General features: G+C 39.9%; 1 protein-coding gene across 11 annotated transcripts in view; it reads left to right on the plus strand.

Moving 5' to 3' along the window:
- Nucleotides 1-13,483, plus strand: part of Macf1 (microtubule actin crosslinking factor 1) — a 364,069-nt gene that overhangs the window by 293,374 nt on the left and 57,212 nt on the right. For all 11 annotated transcript variants that reach the window (XM_042674998.1, XM_042674983.1, XM_042675025.1 and 8 more), the window contains 5 exons: nucleotides 932-1,093; nucleotides 1,502-1,672; nucleotides 3,015-3,181; nucleotides 11,628-11,787; nucleotides 12,379-12,705. In XM_042674998.1, the coding sequence (XP_042530932.1) occupies nucleotides 932-1,093; nucleotides 1,502-1,672; nucleotides 3,015-3,181; nucleotides 11,628-11,787; nucleotides 12,379-12,705 (987 nt within the window). The remainder of the gene's footprint in view (nucleotides 1-931; nucleotides 1,094-1,501; nucleotides 1,673-3,014; nucleotides 3,182-11,627; nucleotides 11,788-12,378; nucleotides 12,706-13,483) is intronic.

Raw genomic sequence — 13,483 nt, forward strand, 5'->3', positions numbered from 1 at the left:
TTTCCCTTTCTACAGATTTTTCTTCAGGGTATTTTTTTTCTTCTAAAATCCTGGGGCTTGAGCCTAGAGCTTTACACTTACACTCAGCTTTCCACCACTTGAGCCACACCTCCAGTCTTGGATTTTGTTAATTGGGAGATTGAGTCTTACAAAACTTCTGCAGGGCTGGTTTCAAGCCATCCTCAAGGTACCTTCTGAGTAGCAAGGATTACAGGCATAAGCAACCAGCACTTGGCTAGTATTGATAATTTTCAAGGTATATCTTGATATGTCTGGGTTGGCCTGGACTATGAGCCTTTTATTTGTGTTGTTAGGATAACAAGCATATGCTATTGCATACAAACATTGTCCTGCTGTAGCTTAGGACAGGTGTATACCACTATGCCCAACCTTTGGAACTCGTTTTTCCTTTTAACTTCAATCCCCAGAGCTCTGTTTCCCATGTAGTTTAAGATTAGAGACATGAGCCACTATTCCAGGCTTTAATATAGTATCTTTAATGTTACAAAATAGAGTTATGGCACTTTTTTTTTTTCTGGGATCCATGTTATTGGAGAAACAAATAATTTTAGCTGAACTCTACTTTGTAATGTTACCAAACAAAACGTGGCATAATCAAATTATAGTACAAAGTAAAGGTCACTGGTAATTACCTTTGTAGCTTCCCTTTTCAGTCTTTACTGGGATTTTCCTTCTCTACTTACTCACCCAACCATAGATTCTATTTTTGTGTGTGTGTGCTGACCCTTCTGATGGGCACTGATCAAGGCTAGTAGTGCTCTACAACTTTGAGTCATAGCTTCATTTCCATCTTCTTGGTAGTTAATTGGAAGTAAGAGTCTCATGCACTTTCCTGCCTGAGTCAGTTTTGAATAGCGATCCTTAGATCTCAGCCTCCTGTATGATTAAATCTTGGTTTGCAATTATTCAGATGTTTCAGAAAGAACAAGTGGATCCTCTTCAGATGAAATTGCAGCAGGTGAATGGACTTGGCCAGGGATTAATTCAGAGTGCAGGAAAAAACTGTGATGTGCAGGGTTTAGAACATGACATGGATGAGATCAATGCTCGATGGAACACACTGAATAAAAAGGTAAGTTACAAGCAGGTAACAAGAGTGCTGGGACCAGAAGGCATTGAATCTAAAGTTTCTAAATCTAGGGCTGGGAAGGTGGCTCAGTGGTAGAGCGCTTGCCTTGCATGCATGAGGCCCTGGGTTCGATACCTCAGCCCCACATAAGCAAAAAAAAAGCTGGTAGTGGTGCTGTGGCTCAAGGGGTAGAGAGCTAGCTTTGAGCTGAAGAGCTGGGGGACAGTGCCCAGGCTCAGAGTTCAGGCCCCACAACTGGACCCAAAAAAAATAAAAAATAAAGTTTCTAAATCTAAAGTTTCTCTAGAACCTGAATGTAATAAAAACTTAGTGCTTGCAATCTGTAGTTTTAAAGGGGGTCAGTAATTTAAAACCTCTTTTCTCATAATAAGCTTCCCTTTGATGACACAGGTTGCACAAAGAATTGCCCAACTACAGGAGGCTTTGCTGCATTGTGGGAAGTTTCAAGATGCCTTGGAGCCATTGCTCAGTTGGTTGGCAGATACTGAGGAGCTCATAGCCAATCAGAAACCTCCATCTGCTGAGTACAAAGTGGTAAAAGCACAGATCCAAGAACAGAAGGTAAGAATGCGGGGACAGTGAACTGAAACAACTGTAGGGAGTGGCAAATGATACATTTGCTTATAGTTTAAAGAGCAAGTCAGAAAAATCTTTACCTACTTTATGTTCTCTTGAAAAGTAGAAATTGAGCCAGACATGTTGATGCATGCCTGTAATCATGAGTGCATCCAACATTCAGGAAGTTGAGGAAGAAGGGTTGAGTTCAAGGCCAGGAAAGGGTACATAGTGAGACCCTGTATCACTGAGAGAAAAAGGGAAGGTGGAAATTGATTTTACTAGCTTACTATTTAATTTACTAGCTTACTATGGTGTATATTAGACTAAACTAGACTGAGCTATTTCAAAGTCTCATCCACAGCTTAATGTTAAAAGCTTTCTAGTGTTTTACCATCAGCAATATTCTAAATATTGTTGTATAGAATGTAAAAGTTTCTATGTATATTTTTATTTAATTCTTATGTCAATGTTTCTATCTAAAAATGTTTATCCTAAAGGAAATTTCATTTTTCCAGCTTCATTGAGGCATATGACAAAAGTTGTCCATATTTAAGGCAATGTTTTAATATTTATATGCATTATCAAATGATTACCTCAGTCAGGCTAAGGTATTTTTTACCATACTTATGGAATATGTGTATGTATGCATCACATTTGCTAGGCAGACTTTACTGAGCCACATCTTCACCCATGTTTTCCCAACTCTGTTTATTTTTGAGAGTGGATTCCAATGCACCTGTTCTAGGCTTCCTGTCATAACTGAGATAATCAGTGTACACCACTGTGCTCAGCTGTAGGTTGAAAAGGGGTCTCTCATGTATGCCCAGGCTGGTCTTAAACCCCAAGCCTCCCAAACCTCAGGTTGCCCAGGGCCAACCCCAGTCTGCTATCCTATTACCTCACATAGCAGGGATCCCAGGAGTATGCCAATGTGGCTGACTTAATCATTGAGACAAAGTCTTACTTTTAGCCCCAACTGGCTTCAAAACTGATCTTCTCCATCTCTGCCTCCTAAGAAGCTGTGATGAGAAGCATGAACTACCATGCCTAGCCCTATACTGATTTTTCAATGCTCTTTTTTTCTTATGCAAACAAAAGAAATCTGTTTTTATATAACAGCAATCACAAGCACTGTTTAAAAACTTAAGTGTAAAAACTTTGTGAGAGGTGGTTGGAACTGTGTTCTCATGCTTCTGTCTGAAGGATGGACAAAAACACATTATTAAATTAAGCCTAGAATTTGGTGGGAAGGATTATGGATTGCTTTAATTTTTTCCTCCTATTTCAGATTTGAAAATAACCCTATGTTGTTACTTTCCATTCTCTTTAAACACATATACTGTAGTTGCTCCAGAGGCTACTAGATGATCGAAAGGCCACAGTAGACATGCTTCAAGCTGAAGGAGGTAGAATAGCTCAGTCAGCCGAACTGGCTGATAGAGAGAAAATCACTGGGCAGTTGGAGAGTCTTGAAAGTCGATGGACTGAACTACTCAGCAAGGCAGCAGCCAGGTAAAACTGGAGGGGTTTTGATGAATGGGTCAGAAGTTTGTTTTGTCCTATGTTTTCATATTCCTGAGCACTTTTAAAGCTCCTTAATGACTCATGTACTGCTTTGGAAGGTGTTTGATAGCTTTTATTTAAAGAGTAATAAGTTTTTAGACATGTTCTTTATAACAAGAATCACTCTGGAAATGAGCTTCTGCTACTCATAAATTTCAAAGTACTAGAAGACTCACTGATCTGTGTAGTTTGTTCTATTGTAGTACAATTGCAATTCCAAACAGATTTAGGTTCCTATAAGCCAACCACAGTTGGGTTTGTTGGTGGTGGTGGTAGTTTGTTCGTTTTGTTGGTTTTGGGGTTGTGTCTGTGTGGGGTTGTGGGTATGGGTGTGATTGGTTGGTTGGTGGTTGTGAGGCTTTGAACTCAGGGCCTGGGTGCTGTCACTGAGCCTCTTTGTGCTCAAGGCTATTGCTCCACCACTTGAGCCACAGCACCACTTCCAGTTTTTGAGTGGTTAATGGAGCTAAGTCTCTTCGTGGGGACTTTTCTACCCAGGCTGGCTTCAAATCACAATCCTCAGATCTCAGGTGTGAGCTACCAGTGCCCAGCTGGTTTTGGTTTTTGGTTTTGGTAAAAGTCCTGGGGCTAGAACTTGGGGCTTAGGTGCTATCCCAAGCTTTTTTTTTTTGCTCAAGTCTAATGTTCTACTGCTTGGCCACAGCTCTGTTTCTGGCTTTTTTGATAGTTCATTGGAGATAAAACTTTCAAGAGCTTTCCTGCCTAGGCTAGCATTGAGCTCTATCCTCAGATCTCAGCCTTCTGAGTAGCTAGGATTGCGAGCACCAGGCAATAGAGTTATTTGTGTGTGGGGGGGGGGGGGTGCACATATAGGTGTGGGTTTGTGTGTACTGGGGCTTGAGTTCAGGGCCTTGAACCCTAACTGAGCTTTTTTGCTCATTGCTGGTACTCCACTACTTGAGCTATGCCTCCAGTTCAGTTTTTGTTGTTTTTTTGTTTTGTTTTGCTTTGTTTTTCTTTCCCTGCCTTTCTGATTAATTGGACATAGAGTCTCAAGACATTTTTGTTCTGGCAGTCTTCAAACCATGATCCTCAGATCTTAGCCTCCTTAGTAGTTAGTATTCTAGGTAGTAGTTAGTATTCTAGGTATACATACACCAACAGTGCCCAGCACCAACCAGAGTTTTTGATATTTATAAATAATACTTTTGTTACTTGGAATTAAAACTTATTATGCTTCTCTTTTAGCATACCTTGGTATTAGATGTTTTTTACCTTCATGTCACAAGTCACATGGATGTCTCTGCTTTTAATCTTACACTGTCCTTAATTTTTAAAAATAAATGCCAAGCAGGGCGCATATAATTCTAGCTACTTAGGAGGCTGAGATCTGAGGATCATGGTTCAAAGTCAGCCCAGACAAGAAAGTACGGGATACTCTTATCTCTTATCTATTAACCACCAGAAAACTGGATTGGCCCTGTGGCTCAAGTGGTATAGTGCTCACCTTGAGCTGAAGAGCTGAGGGACAGCATCCAGGCCCAGAGTTCAAGCCCCATGACCAACAACAACAACAAAAATACATAAAATAAATAGCCGCTCATCAGAAATAAGTCCAAGTAGTACAGTTGATTGTTTATTTATCCTTTAAGTCTCTAGGTAGTCAGTGACAATCTTCAAATGACTACCTAATCTCTTATCACTTTACTTCCATCTGCCCATAGTTTGCTTATTTCTTTTTTTATGTAATTTTTTATTGAGATTAACTGATTACATAAATTCCACAAATTTCACACTATTGTGAGATAGTGATGATACTTAAACTCACAAACACATTTTAACCTTCACAAGGCAAATTGTCATTATCATGGTCTATAATATTTGTGAATTCTATGAGCTTTGACAATACAACTTTTTTCTTCCACCCTGGGTGATATGTACATTACTCTCCTTTTGCTTAGTATAAGCTGTTCCTTCTTTCCCTCTCATTCCCTCCCTTCCATCACTGCCCTTGAGTTATGTAGTTCATTTTCATCTAAGTCCTATGCAGCTTATGGGCTAGTCTGTTATATATTTTCCTGTTTCACTCTGATTCTGTGCTTTCCTCCTAGCTTTCCTCAGGGGGGGGGGGTGTGTGTGTGTGTGTGTGTGTGTGTGTGTGTGTGTGTGTGTGTGTGTGTGTGTGTGTGTGTGTGTGTGTGTGTGTGTGTGTGTGTGTGTGTGTGTGTGTGTGTGTGTGTGTGTGTGTGTGTGTGTGTGTGTGTGTGTGTGGTCAAGAACATGGAGTCATTTAGAAATGATACAACGAATTGAGTGGAGGTCCTTTGTTTCTTGAGTCCTGTTTACTTTGTCATATCTCCTTGCATTTTGGATTTAACATCCACATATCAGGGAGACCATGTGCCATTTGTCTCTCTGTTCTTGGCTCACCTCACTCAAAATTATTTGTTCTAGTTCCATCCATTTCCCTGTGAATGCCGTTATTTTGTCCTTTCTAATGACTGCATAATATTCCATTGTGTAAAGGTAACATAGTTTTTGGATCCATTCATCTATAGTAGGGCATCTGAGATGTTTCCATATCTTGGCTATTGTGAACAGTACTTCAATGAACATGGAGGTGCATGTGTCCTTGTATCATGGTTCCTGTTGCTCAGGGTAGTGGTGTGGTATGGCTAGGTCTTAGGGGAGGTCTATATTTAGCTTTCTGAGGTACCTCCAAACTGTTTTCCAAAGTGGTTGTATTAGTGTACATTCCCACCAGCAATGCAATAGAGTTCATTTCTCCACATCCCCACCAGCATTTGTCATTGGCTGAATTTAGGATGTGGGCCATTCTGACTGGGGTAAGGTGGTATCTCAGGGTTGTTTTTGTTTATATTTCCTTTACAGCCAGGGATAATGTACATTTCCTCATGTATTTCTTTGCCATTTTTATCTCTTCTGAGAAGTCTCTCTTTAGCTCCCTTGCCCATTTAATTATTGGTTTGTTAGATATGCGAGGGATCAGTTTCTTGAGTTTCCTGTATATGATGGATATTAGGCCTTTGTCTGATATGTTGCTGGTAAATATTTTCTCAATTAGTTGGCTGTCTTTCTAGTTTGGTAGCTATGTCTTTAGCTGTGCAGAAACTTTATTTTAAGGTAGTCCCATTTGTTGAGCCTCTCTCTAATTTGTTGTGACCCTGGGACTGTGTTTAGGAAGTTTCTGCCTGTGCCTATAAGTTCAAGTGTCTCTCCTACTCTGTCCTGCAGTAGTTTCAGAGTTTCAGGTTTGATGTTAAGGTCTTTAATCCATTTTGAGTTGATGTTAGTGCATGGTGACAGGCTGGGGTCTACTTTTAGTTTTCTGCATGTGGCTTCCCTGTTTTCCCAGCACCAGTAGTTGAAGAGGCTTTGCTTCTGCCACTGTATGTCTTTAGCTCCTTTGCCAAATATCAGCTGACTATAGGTATGTGATTTTATTACTGGATCTTCTAATCTGTTCTATTGGTCTTCAGGTCTGTTTTATGCCAATACCAAGCTGTCTTTGTCTATACTAGAGCTTGGAATATGGTATCTTGATCTCTCCCACGTTGTATCTTTTGCCTAGAATTTCTTTGGCTATTCTAGGTCTTTTGCTGTTCCGTATACATTTTGGATTGTTTTCTCTATTTCAGTAAAGAATGTCATTGGAATTTTTATGGGAATTGCATTGAATTTGTGTATCATTTTTGGCAGTATGGTCATTTTCACTATATTAATTCTGCCTATCTAAGAACATGGAAGCTCTTTCCATATCTTGGTGTCCTCTATGATTTCTTTATTTGGGCTTTTTTTTGGGGGGGGGGGCGGCCAATCCGGTCATGGGCCTGAACTCTGGGCCTGGGCGCTGTCCCTCAGCTCTTCAGCTCAAGGCTAGCGCTCTACCACTTGAGACACAATGCCACTTCCTGCTTTTTTTTCTGTTTATGTGGTGCTGAGGAATCGAACCCAGGGCCTCATGCATGCAAGGCGAGCGCTCTACCATTGAGCCACCTTCCCAGCCCCTTTAAGGTTTTGTTTTTTCTGTTTTTTTTTTTTTTTGTCGTGGGGCTTGAACTCTGGGCTTAGGCGCTGTCCTTGTGCTCTTCAGCTCAAGGCGAGCGTTCTACCACTTGAGCCACAGCACCACTTCTTTGGGCTTTTATAGTTTTCACTAAATAGGTCCTCTACATCTTTGTTTTAGTTAATTCCTAAATATTTTTTTTGAGGTTGTGAATGGCGTTGTTTACTTGGTTGATTTCCCTTCTGATTGTACATTGTTGGTGCGCAAAAAGGCAAATGATTTTTGTGGGTTAATATTGTATCCTGCTACTTTGCTGAAGTGGTTTATAAGTTCTAGGAGTTTATGAGTGGAGTTTTGGGGATCATTAAAGTATAATATCATGTCATCTACAAATAGGATAGTTTCATTTCTTCCTTAGCTATCCGGATCCCTTTAATGTTCTTTTCTTGCCATATTGCTCTGGCTAAGAACTGTATTGAAGAGAAATGGAGAGAGGGCACCCTTGCCTTGTTCCTGATTTTAGGAGATGGTTGTAGTTTTTCCCCGTTTAGTATAATATTGGCTATTGATCTGTCATATATGGCTTTTATTGTTTTAAGGATCATTTCTTCTATTCCTGTTTTCTCCAGAGCTTTTAACATGAACGGATATTGTATTTTATCAAAAACCTTTTCCACACCCACCAAGTGGTTCTTGATCTTGGATCTGTTGATGTGATGGGTTACATTTATTGATTTATGTATGTTAAACCATCCCTGCATCTTTGGGATGAAATCTACTTGGTCATAATGTGTGATTTTTTTTTTATATGTTTCTGGATTTTGTTGACTAAAATTTTATTGAGGAGATTTGTATCTGTATTCATCAAAGAGATTGGTCTGTAGTTCTCTTTTTTTGTTGGCTCTTTGCCTGGTTTGGGGATGAGTGTGATATTGGCTTCATAGAATGAGTTTGGGACTGCTCACTGTTTCTGTTTCTCCGAAGAGCTTGAGAAGAATGGGTATTAGTTCCTCTTTAAAGGTCTTATAAAATTCCGTAGTGAATCCATCTGGTCCTTGTTAGAAGACTTCTGATTGCTTCCTCTATCTCATTGTAAGTTATTGGCTTATTTAATTGATTTATTTTTTCTTGGTTCAGTTTGGGTAGTTTGTATTTCTCTAAAAATTCATCCATTTCTGCTAGGTTTTCCTTCCTTAGTGAGTATAGATTCTGGAAGTAGTTCTTTATAATTGTTTGGATGTCTTGGATGTTTGTTGTAATTTTTCCTGTGGCATCCCTGATCTTATTGATTTGAGTCTCCTCTCGTTTTTTAGTTAATCTTGCCAGAGGTCCATCAATTTTATTGATTTGTTAAAAAAAAACAGCTTTTTGTTTTATTAACATTATTTATAGTTTTCTTAGTCTCTGTCTCGTTCGTTTAAGCTCTTATTTTGGTTATCTCATTCCATCTAGTAACTTTGGGTTCAGCTTTTTCTTGCTTTTCTAGCAGTTTTAGTTGTATTATTTACTTGGTCTGTCTCTGTTTTCTTGATATGTGCACTGAGAGCAATAAATTTGCCCCTCAGGCCTGATTTTGCCATGTCCCACAGATTTCTTTGTGATGTGTATTCATTTTCACTGAATTGTAGGAACTTTTTAATTTCTTCTGTGACCCAGGTATTGCTCAGAAGTATGCTATTCAATTTCCTCTACGGTATGCTTTGTTATTGAGAACTAGCTTGATTCCACTATGGTCGGTTAGAATACAAGGGATTATGTCAGTACTCCCGTATTTACTTAAATTCTTTGTATGAACCATGATGTGATCTGTTTTGGAGAAACTTCCATGAGCTGCTGAGAAAAATATATACTGGGTTGTTGTTGGGTGGAAAACTGTAGATGTCAATTAAGTCCACTTGAGATATAGCATCATTCAATTTGGAGGATAGATAGGACAGGTAGACCAGTCCTTTGGTGAAAGTAGAGTATTAAAGTCTCTTAGTACTGGGGCTGGGAAGGTAGCTCAGTGGTAGAGCGCTTGCCTTGCATGCCTGAGGCCCTGGGTTCGATTCCTCAGCACCACATAAGCAAAAAGAAAAAACCGGAAGTGGTGCTGTGGCTCAAGTGGTGGAGCGCTAGCCTTGAGCTGAAGAGCTGAGGGACAGCGCCCAGGCCCAGAGTTCAGGCCCCATGACCGGACCCAAAAAAAAAAGTCTCCTAGTATTATTGTATTTGTATCTATTTTTTTTCCTGTATATCTGAGAGTATTTGCCCAATGTATTTGGGTGCACCAATGTTTGGAGAATAAAAATTGATAATGGTGATATCCTCTTCTTGGATTGTTCCCTGTATTAATATGTAATGTCTTTTTTGGTCTTTTTGTATTGGTTTTAATGCAAAGTTTATTTTTTCAGATATCAGGATGGCAACTCCTGCGGCCTTCTTTTTTTTTTTTTTTTTTTTTGTCAGTCATGGGGCTTGAACTCTGGGCCTGAGCACTGTCCCCTCAGCTCTTCAGCTCAAGGCTAGCTAGCGCTCTACCACTTGAGCTACAACGCCACTTCCCATTTTCTGATGGTTTATTGGAGATAGAGTTTTACGGAGTTTCCTGCTCGGGCTGGCTTTGAACCATGATCCTCAGCTCTCAGCCTCCTGAGTAGCTAGGATTCCAGGTGTGAGCCACCAGCACCCAGCAACTTCTGCCTTCTTGTGGGAAGCATTTGCATGGTAGATCTTCCTCCATCCCTTCACTTGCAGTTTGTGTATTTGGCTATGAGATAGGTCTCTTGAAGACAACAAATGGATGGATCTTGTTTTTTTTTTTTATTTATTTATTTTTTATTTTTTGTGAACACACTGTACAGAGGGGTTACAATTACATGGGCAAGATAATGAGTACATTTCTTATCAAGCATTGCAGCCTCCTCCTGGATCTTGTTTTCTGATCCAATCTGCAGTTCATTTTTTGATTGGTGAATTGAGTCCATTAATATTTATTTTATTTTACTTTATTTTGGGGGGGGGGGGGGTCCGGTCATGGGGCCTGAACTCTGGGCCTGGGCGCTGTTCCTCTGGGTCTGGAATTCACGATCTCTGTTTACACGGTCCAAGTCTAGCACTGTAGGCATTTTCTGCGCTGGCTTTCTACAGACCCCTCTGGCTCTGGAGTCCCTGGTGGCCACAGGCAAGGCCACTTGGAACCATGCCGCCGGCAAGGGGTAGGGGAAGGGTCTTCAGTCAGATTCTGAGCTCTGAGTTTTCTCTGTTTACATGGTCTGGGTCCAGCACTGGCACTGGCATCAGCACCATGGGAGTCTTCTGTGCTGGTGTTCTACTGACCGCTATGGCTTTGGTGTTTCCAGCGGCCGCAGGCCAGGCCGTTCTAGCAGCTTGGCACAGAGCCGAGCTGCCAGCAAGGGGTGGGGGAAGGGTCTTCACGCTTTTTCATCTTTATGTAGGTTCTGAAGTTTTTTCTTTTCTTTTATCTTGTATTTCTTTGAATGTTCACCTTTTTGCTGTTGTCGGTCTATTGGGGAAACCAAGCGTTGGAACTTGAACTCACTATTTGGTACTTGAGCTCACTATTTGGTTGGAGAGAGTTGTGGTGTTTCCCTACTGTTCAATTGCCATCTTGGGCCCCCTAGTTTGCTTATTTCTCATCTAGTTACAAAGTCTGATTTGCCTATAATAGTAAAAGAAACAAAACTGAAATAATTTAATTTTGCACCATTTTTCCCTTTTAGTGTCCATTTCTATTAATGATACCTTTAGCATCCAGTAAATGGTACCTCCATTTTATATCCACATGTATCCAGATGCTAAATTCTGTCGTTTTAACTTCTAAAGAGATCGTCTTTATTGTGTATCCTTTTTTCTGATTTCCACTCCCTACCTCAGCTCATGACTTAGGAGCTCCTACTTGAGCTATTTGAGGTTCCTGCCTAACTAATCCCTTTCTTACTACTTGACCTTGTCTCATCCTTGGGCTATGGATGGATCAACTCTTTTCAAGTATACCTTTGATCATTGCTCACATGTATTTCATGTCTCCTTGTTGAGTATAAATGAAATGTAAATGTTTTAACTCAGCCTTCAAAGACATCTTGCATTTGACTCTAATCTGTTTCTTAGTTTCTACTCTTCTCCTCACTCTATATTAGGTAAACTATGTCTGTTCTGTAATATTTTCTGTCAGATCTTGGAGGTTAAACTCAGAGCTTGGGTGCTGTCCCTGAGCATAGTTAGAACCAGATCAGAATAAAGTAATAGCTTTTGAAACCTTTGCAACAGCAAAGTGCTTCCTAATGTATCATCTGTTTACTACTAGTATTTAAACTACACCTAGTAAAGACTTAAATTATATCTGATACTAGTATGAGTCATAATGTAACTTTGTGCTTAAGCAGTTTGTTTTATATATTTATGTAGGCAAAAACAGCTGGAAGATATCCTGGTCCTGGCCAAACAATTCCATGAGACAACTGAACCTATTTCTGACTTCTTATCTGTCACAGAGAAAAAGCTTGCTAACTCAGAACCTGTTGGCACTCAGACTGCCAAAATACAGCAGCAGATCATTCGACACAAGGTAGGAGGGAATTGTGGTTAACAAAGCACAGAAATGGAAGTAGAAATCCTAGAACTTAAGAACCGCCTGCAACATTCTAGAAGATATATTTTATGGGTATTTATTCATTTATTTATTGTACCAGTCTTGGGGCCTGAATTCAGGGCTGGGCACTGTCCCTGAGTTTCTTTTGTTCATGGGTAGTGCTCTACCACTTAAGCCATGGCTCTATTTCTGGCTTTTTGGTAGGTAATTAGAGATGAGTTTCATGGACTTCCCTGCATGGGCTGGCTTTGAACCATGATAGGCAGATCTCAGCCTCTTGAAAAGCTAGGATTATAGGCATGAGCCACTGGTACCTGGGTTTTGTTTTTAAGTTTAATTTAAAACAGAGTCAGCTATTGAAATACCCACGTCATTGAGGTAAAAGTAGAAATTGACTAATAGGCTACCATCAGTGAAATAGAACGGCTTTTACTCCACTTTTTATGTTATTTTTACCCTATAGTAGATGAATCTTTTAATTTGTAATATCATTTGTTATTCATTGTTTTATGTTTGCCTTTCATTTATTTTATTTCTGCTATTTATTTTTTCCATCTGGATTTCCAGGCTCTGAAGGAAGAAATAGAAAACCATGCAACAGATGTGCACCAGGCAGTCAATATTGGGCAGTCTCTCTCCTCTCTGACATGTCCTGCAGAGCAGGGTATATTGTCAGAAAAGCTAGACTCATTGCAGGCTCGATACAGTGAGATTCAAGACCGGTGCTGTCGGAAGGCAGCCCTGTTTGAACAAGCATTGTGCAATGCTAGACTGTTTGGGGAAGATGAGGTGGAGGTGCTCAACTGGCTGGCTGAGGTTGAGGACAAGCTCAGTTCAGTGTTCGTAAAGGATTACAGACAGGAAGTCCTGCAGAAACAGCATGCTGACCACCTGGTATTTGTGTTTTCCATTCTTATTGGTTATGTTACTAAGTTTTATTTTGTCATTTTGATGTATTTCTCTTCTTTTCATTTCTTTTTTATTTTCTTTCTTTTTCATTCCAAACACTTTTTATTTTATGTGTATGTATGTAGTTTAGTGGTTCATTTGGTGTTAAATACTAATCCTTTTTTTTTTTTTTTTGTCCATCCTGAGGCTTGAACTCAGGGCCTGGGCACTGTTTCTGAGTTTTCTGCTCAAGGCTAGTGCTCTACCACTTGAGCCACAATGCTACTTCTAGTTTTCTGGTGGTTAATTGGAGATAAGAGTCTCATGGATTTTCCTGCCCAGGCTAATCACAATCCTCAGATCTCAGCCTCCTGAGTAGCTAAGATTATAGGCATGAGTCACAGGCACCTGGCAGTACTAATCTTTTTTTAGGTGAAAATTCTAGTGCTTGATGAACTGAATAATTCTAGAAGGTGATAAAAGGTATTGTCAGGTCCCATTTCATCTCCAGATCATGGTGTACATCATCAGGTAATAGAATACTAGGATTCCATTTCAGCAGATTTATGGAAGAGAATGTATTTGAGAATACTCTTCACTAGTGCCTACGATTTGATCATGCAGTTATAACTTTTAAAATATTGCTTGCTTAGCTGGTGTTCTACATTTAAGCTACACCTCCAGTTCTGCTTTTATGCTGATTATTTTGTAGATAGAGTCTAACAACTTTTCTGCTCAGTCTAGCCTTGGACTTTAATCCTGAAATATAATCCTAATTAGGATT

Source organism: Dipodomys spectabilis, unplaced genomic scaffold (assembly GCF_019054845.1).
Source record: "Dipodomys spectabilis isolate Male_0828 unplaced genomic scaffold, ASM1905484v1 ptg000002l, whole genome shotgun sequence".
In the NCBI taxonomy this organism is placed as follows: domain Eukaryota; kingdom Metazoa; phylum Chordata; class Mammalia; order Rodentia; family Heteromyidae; genus Dipodomys; species Dipodomys spectabilis.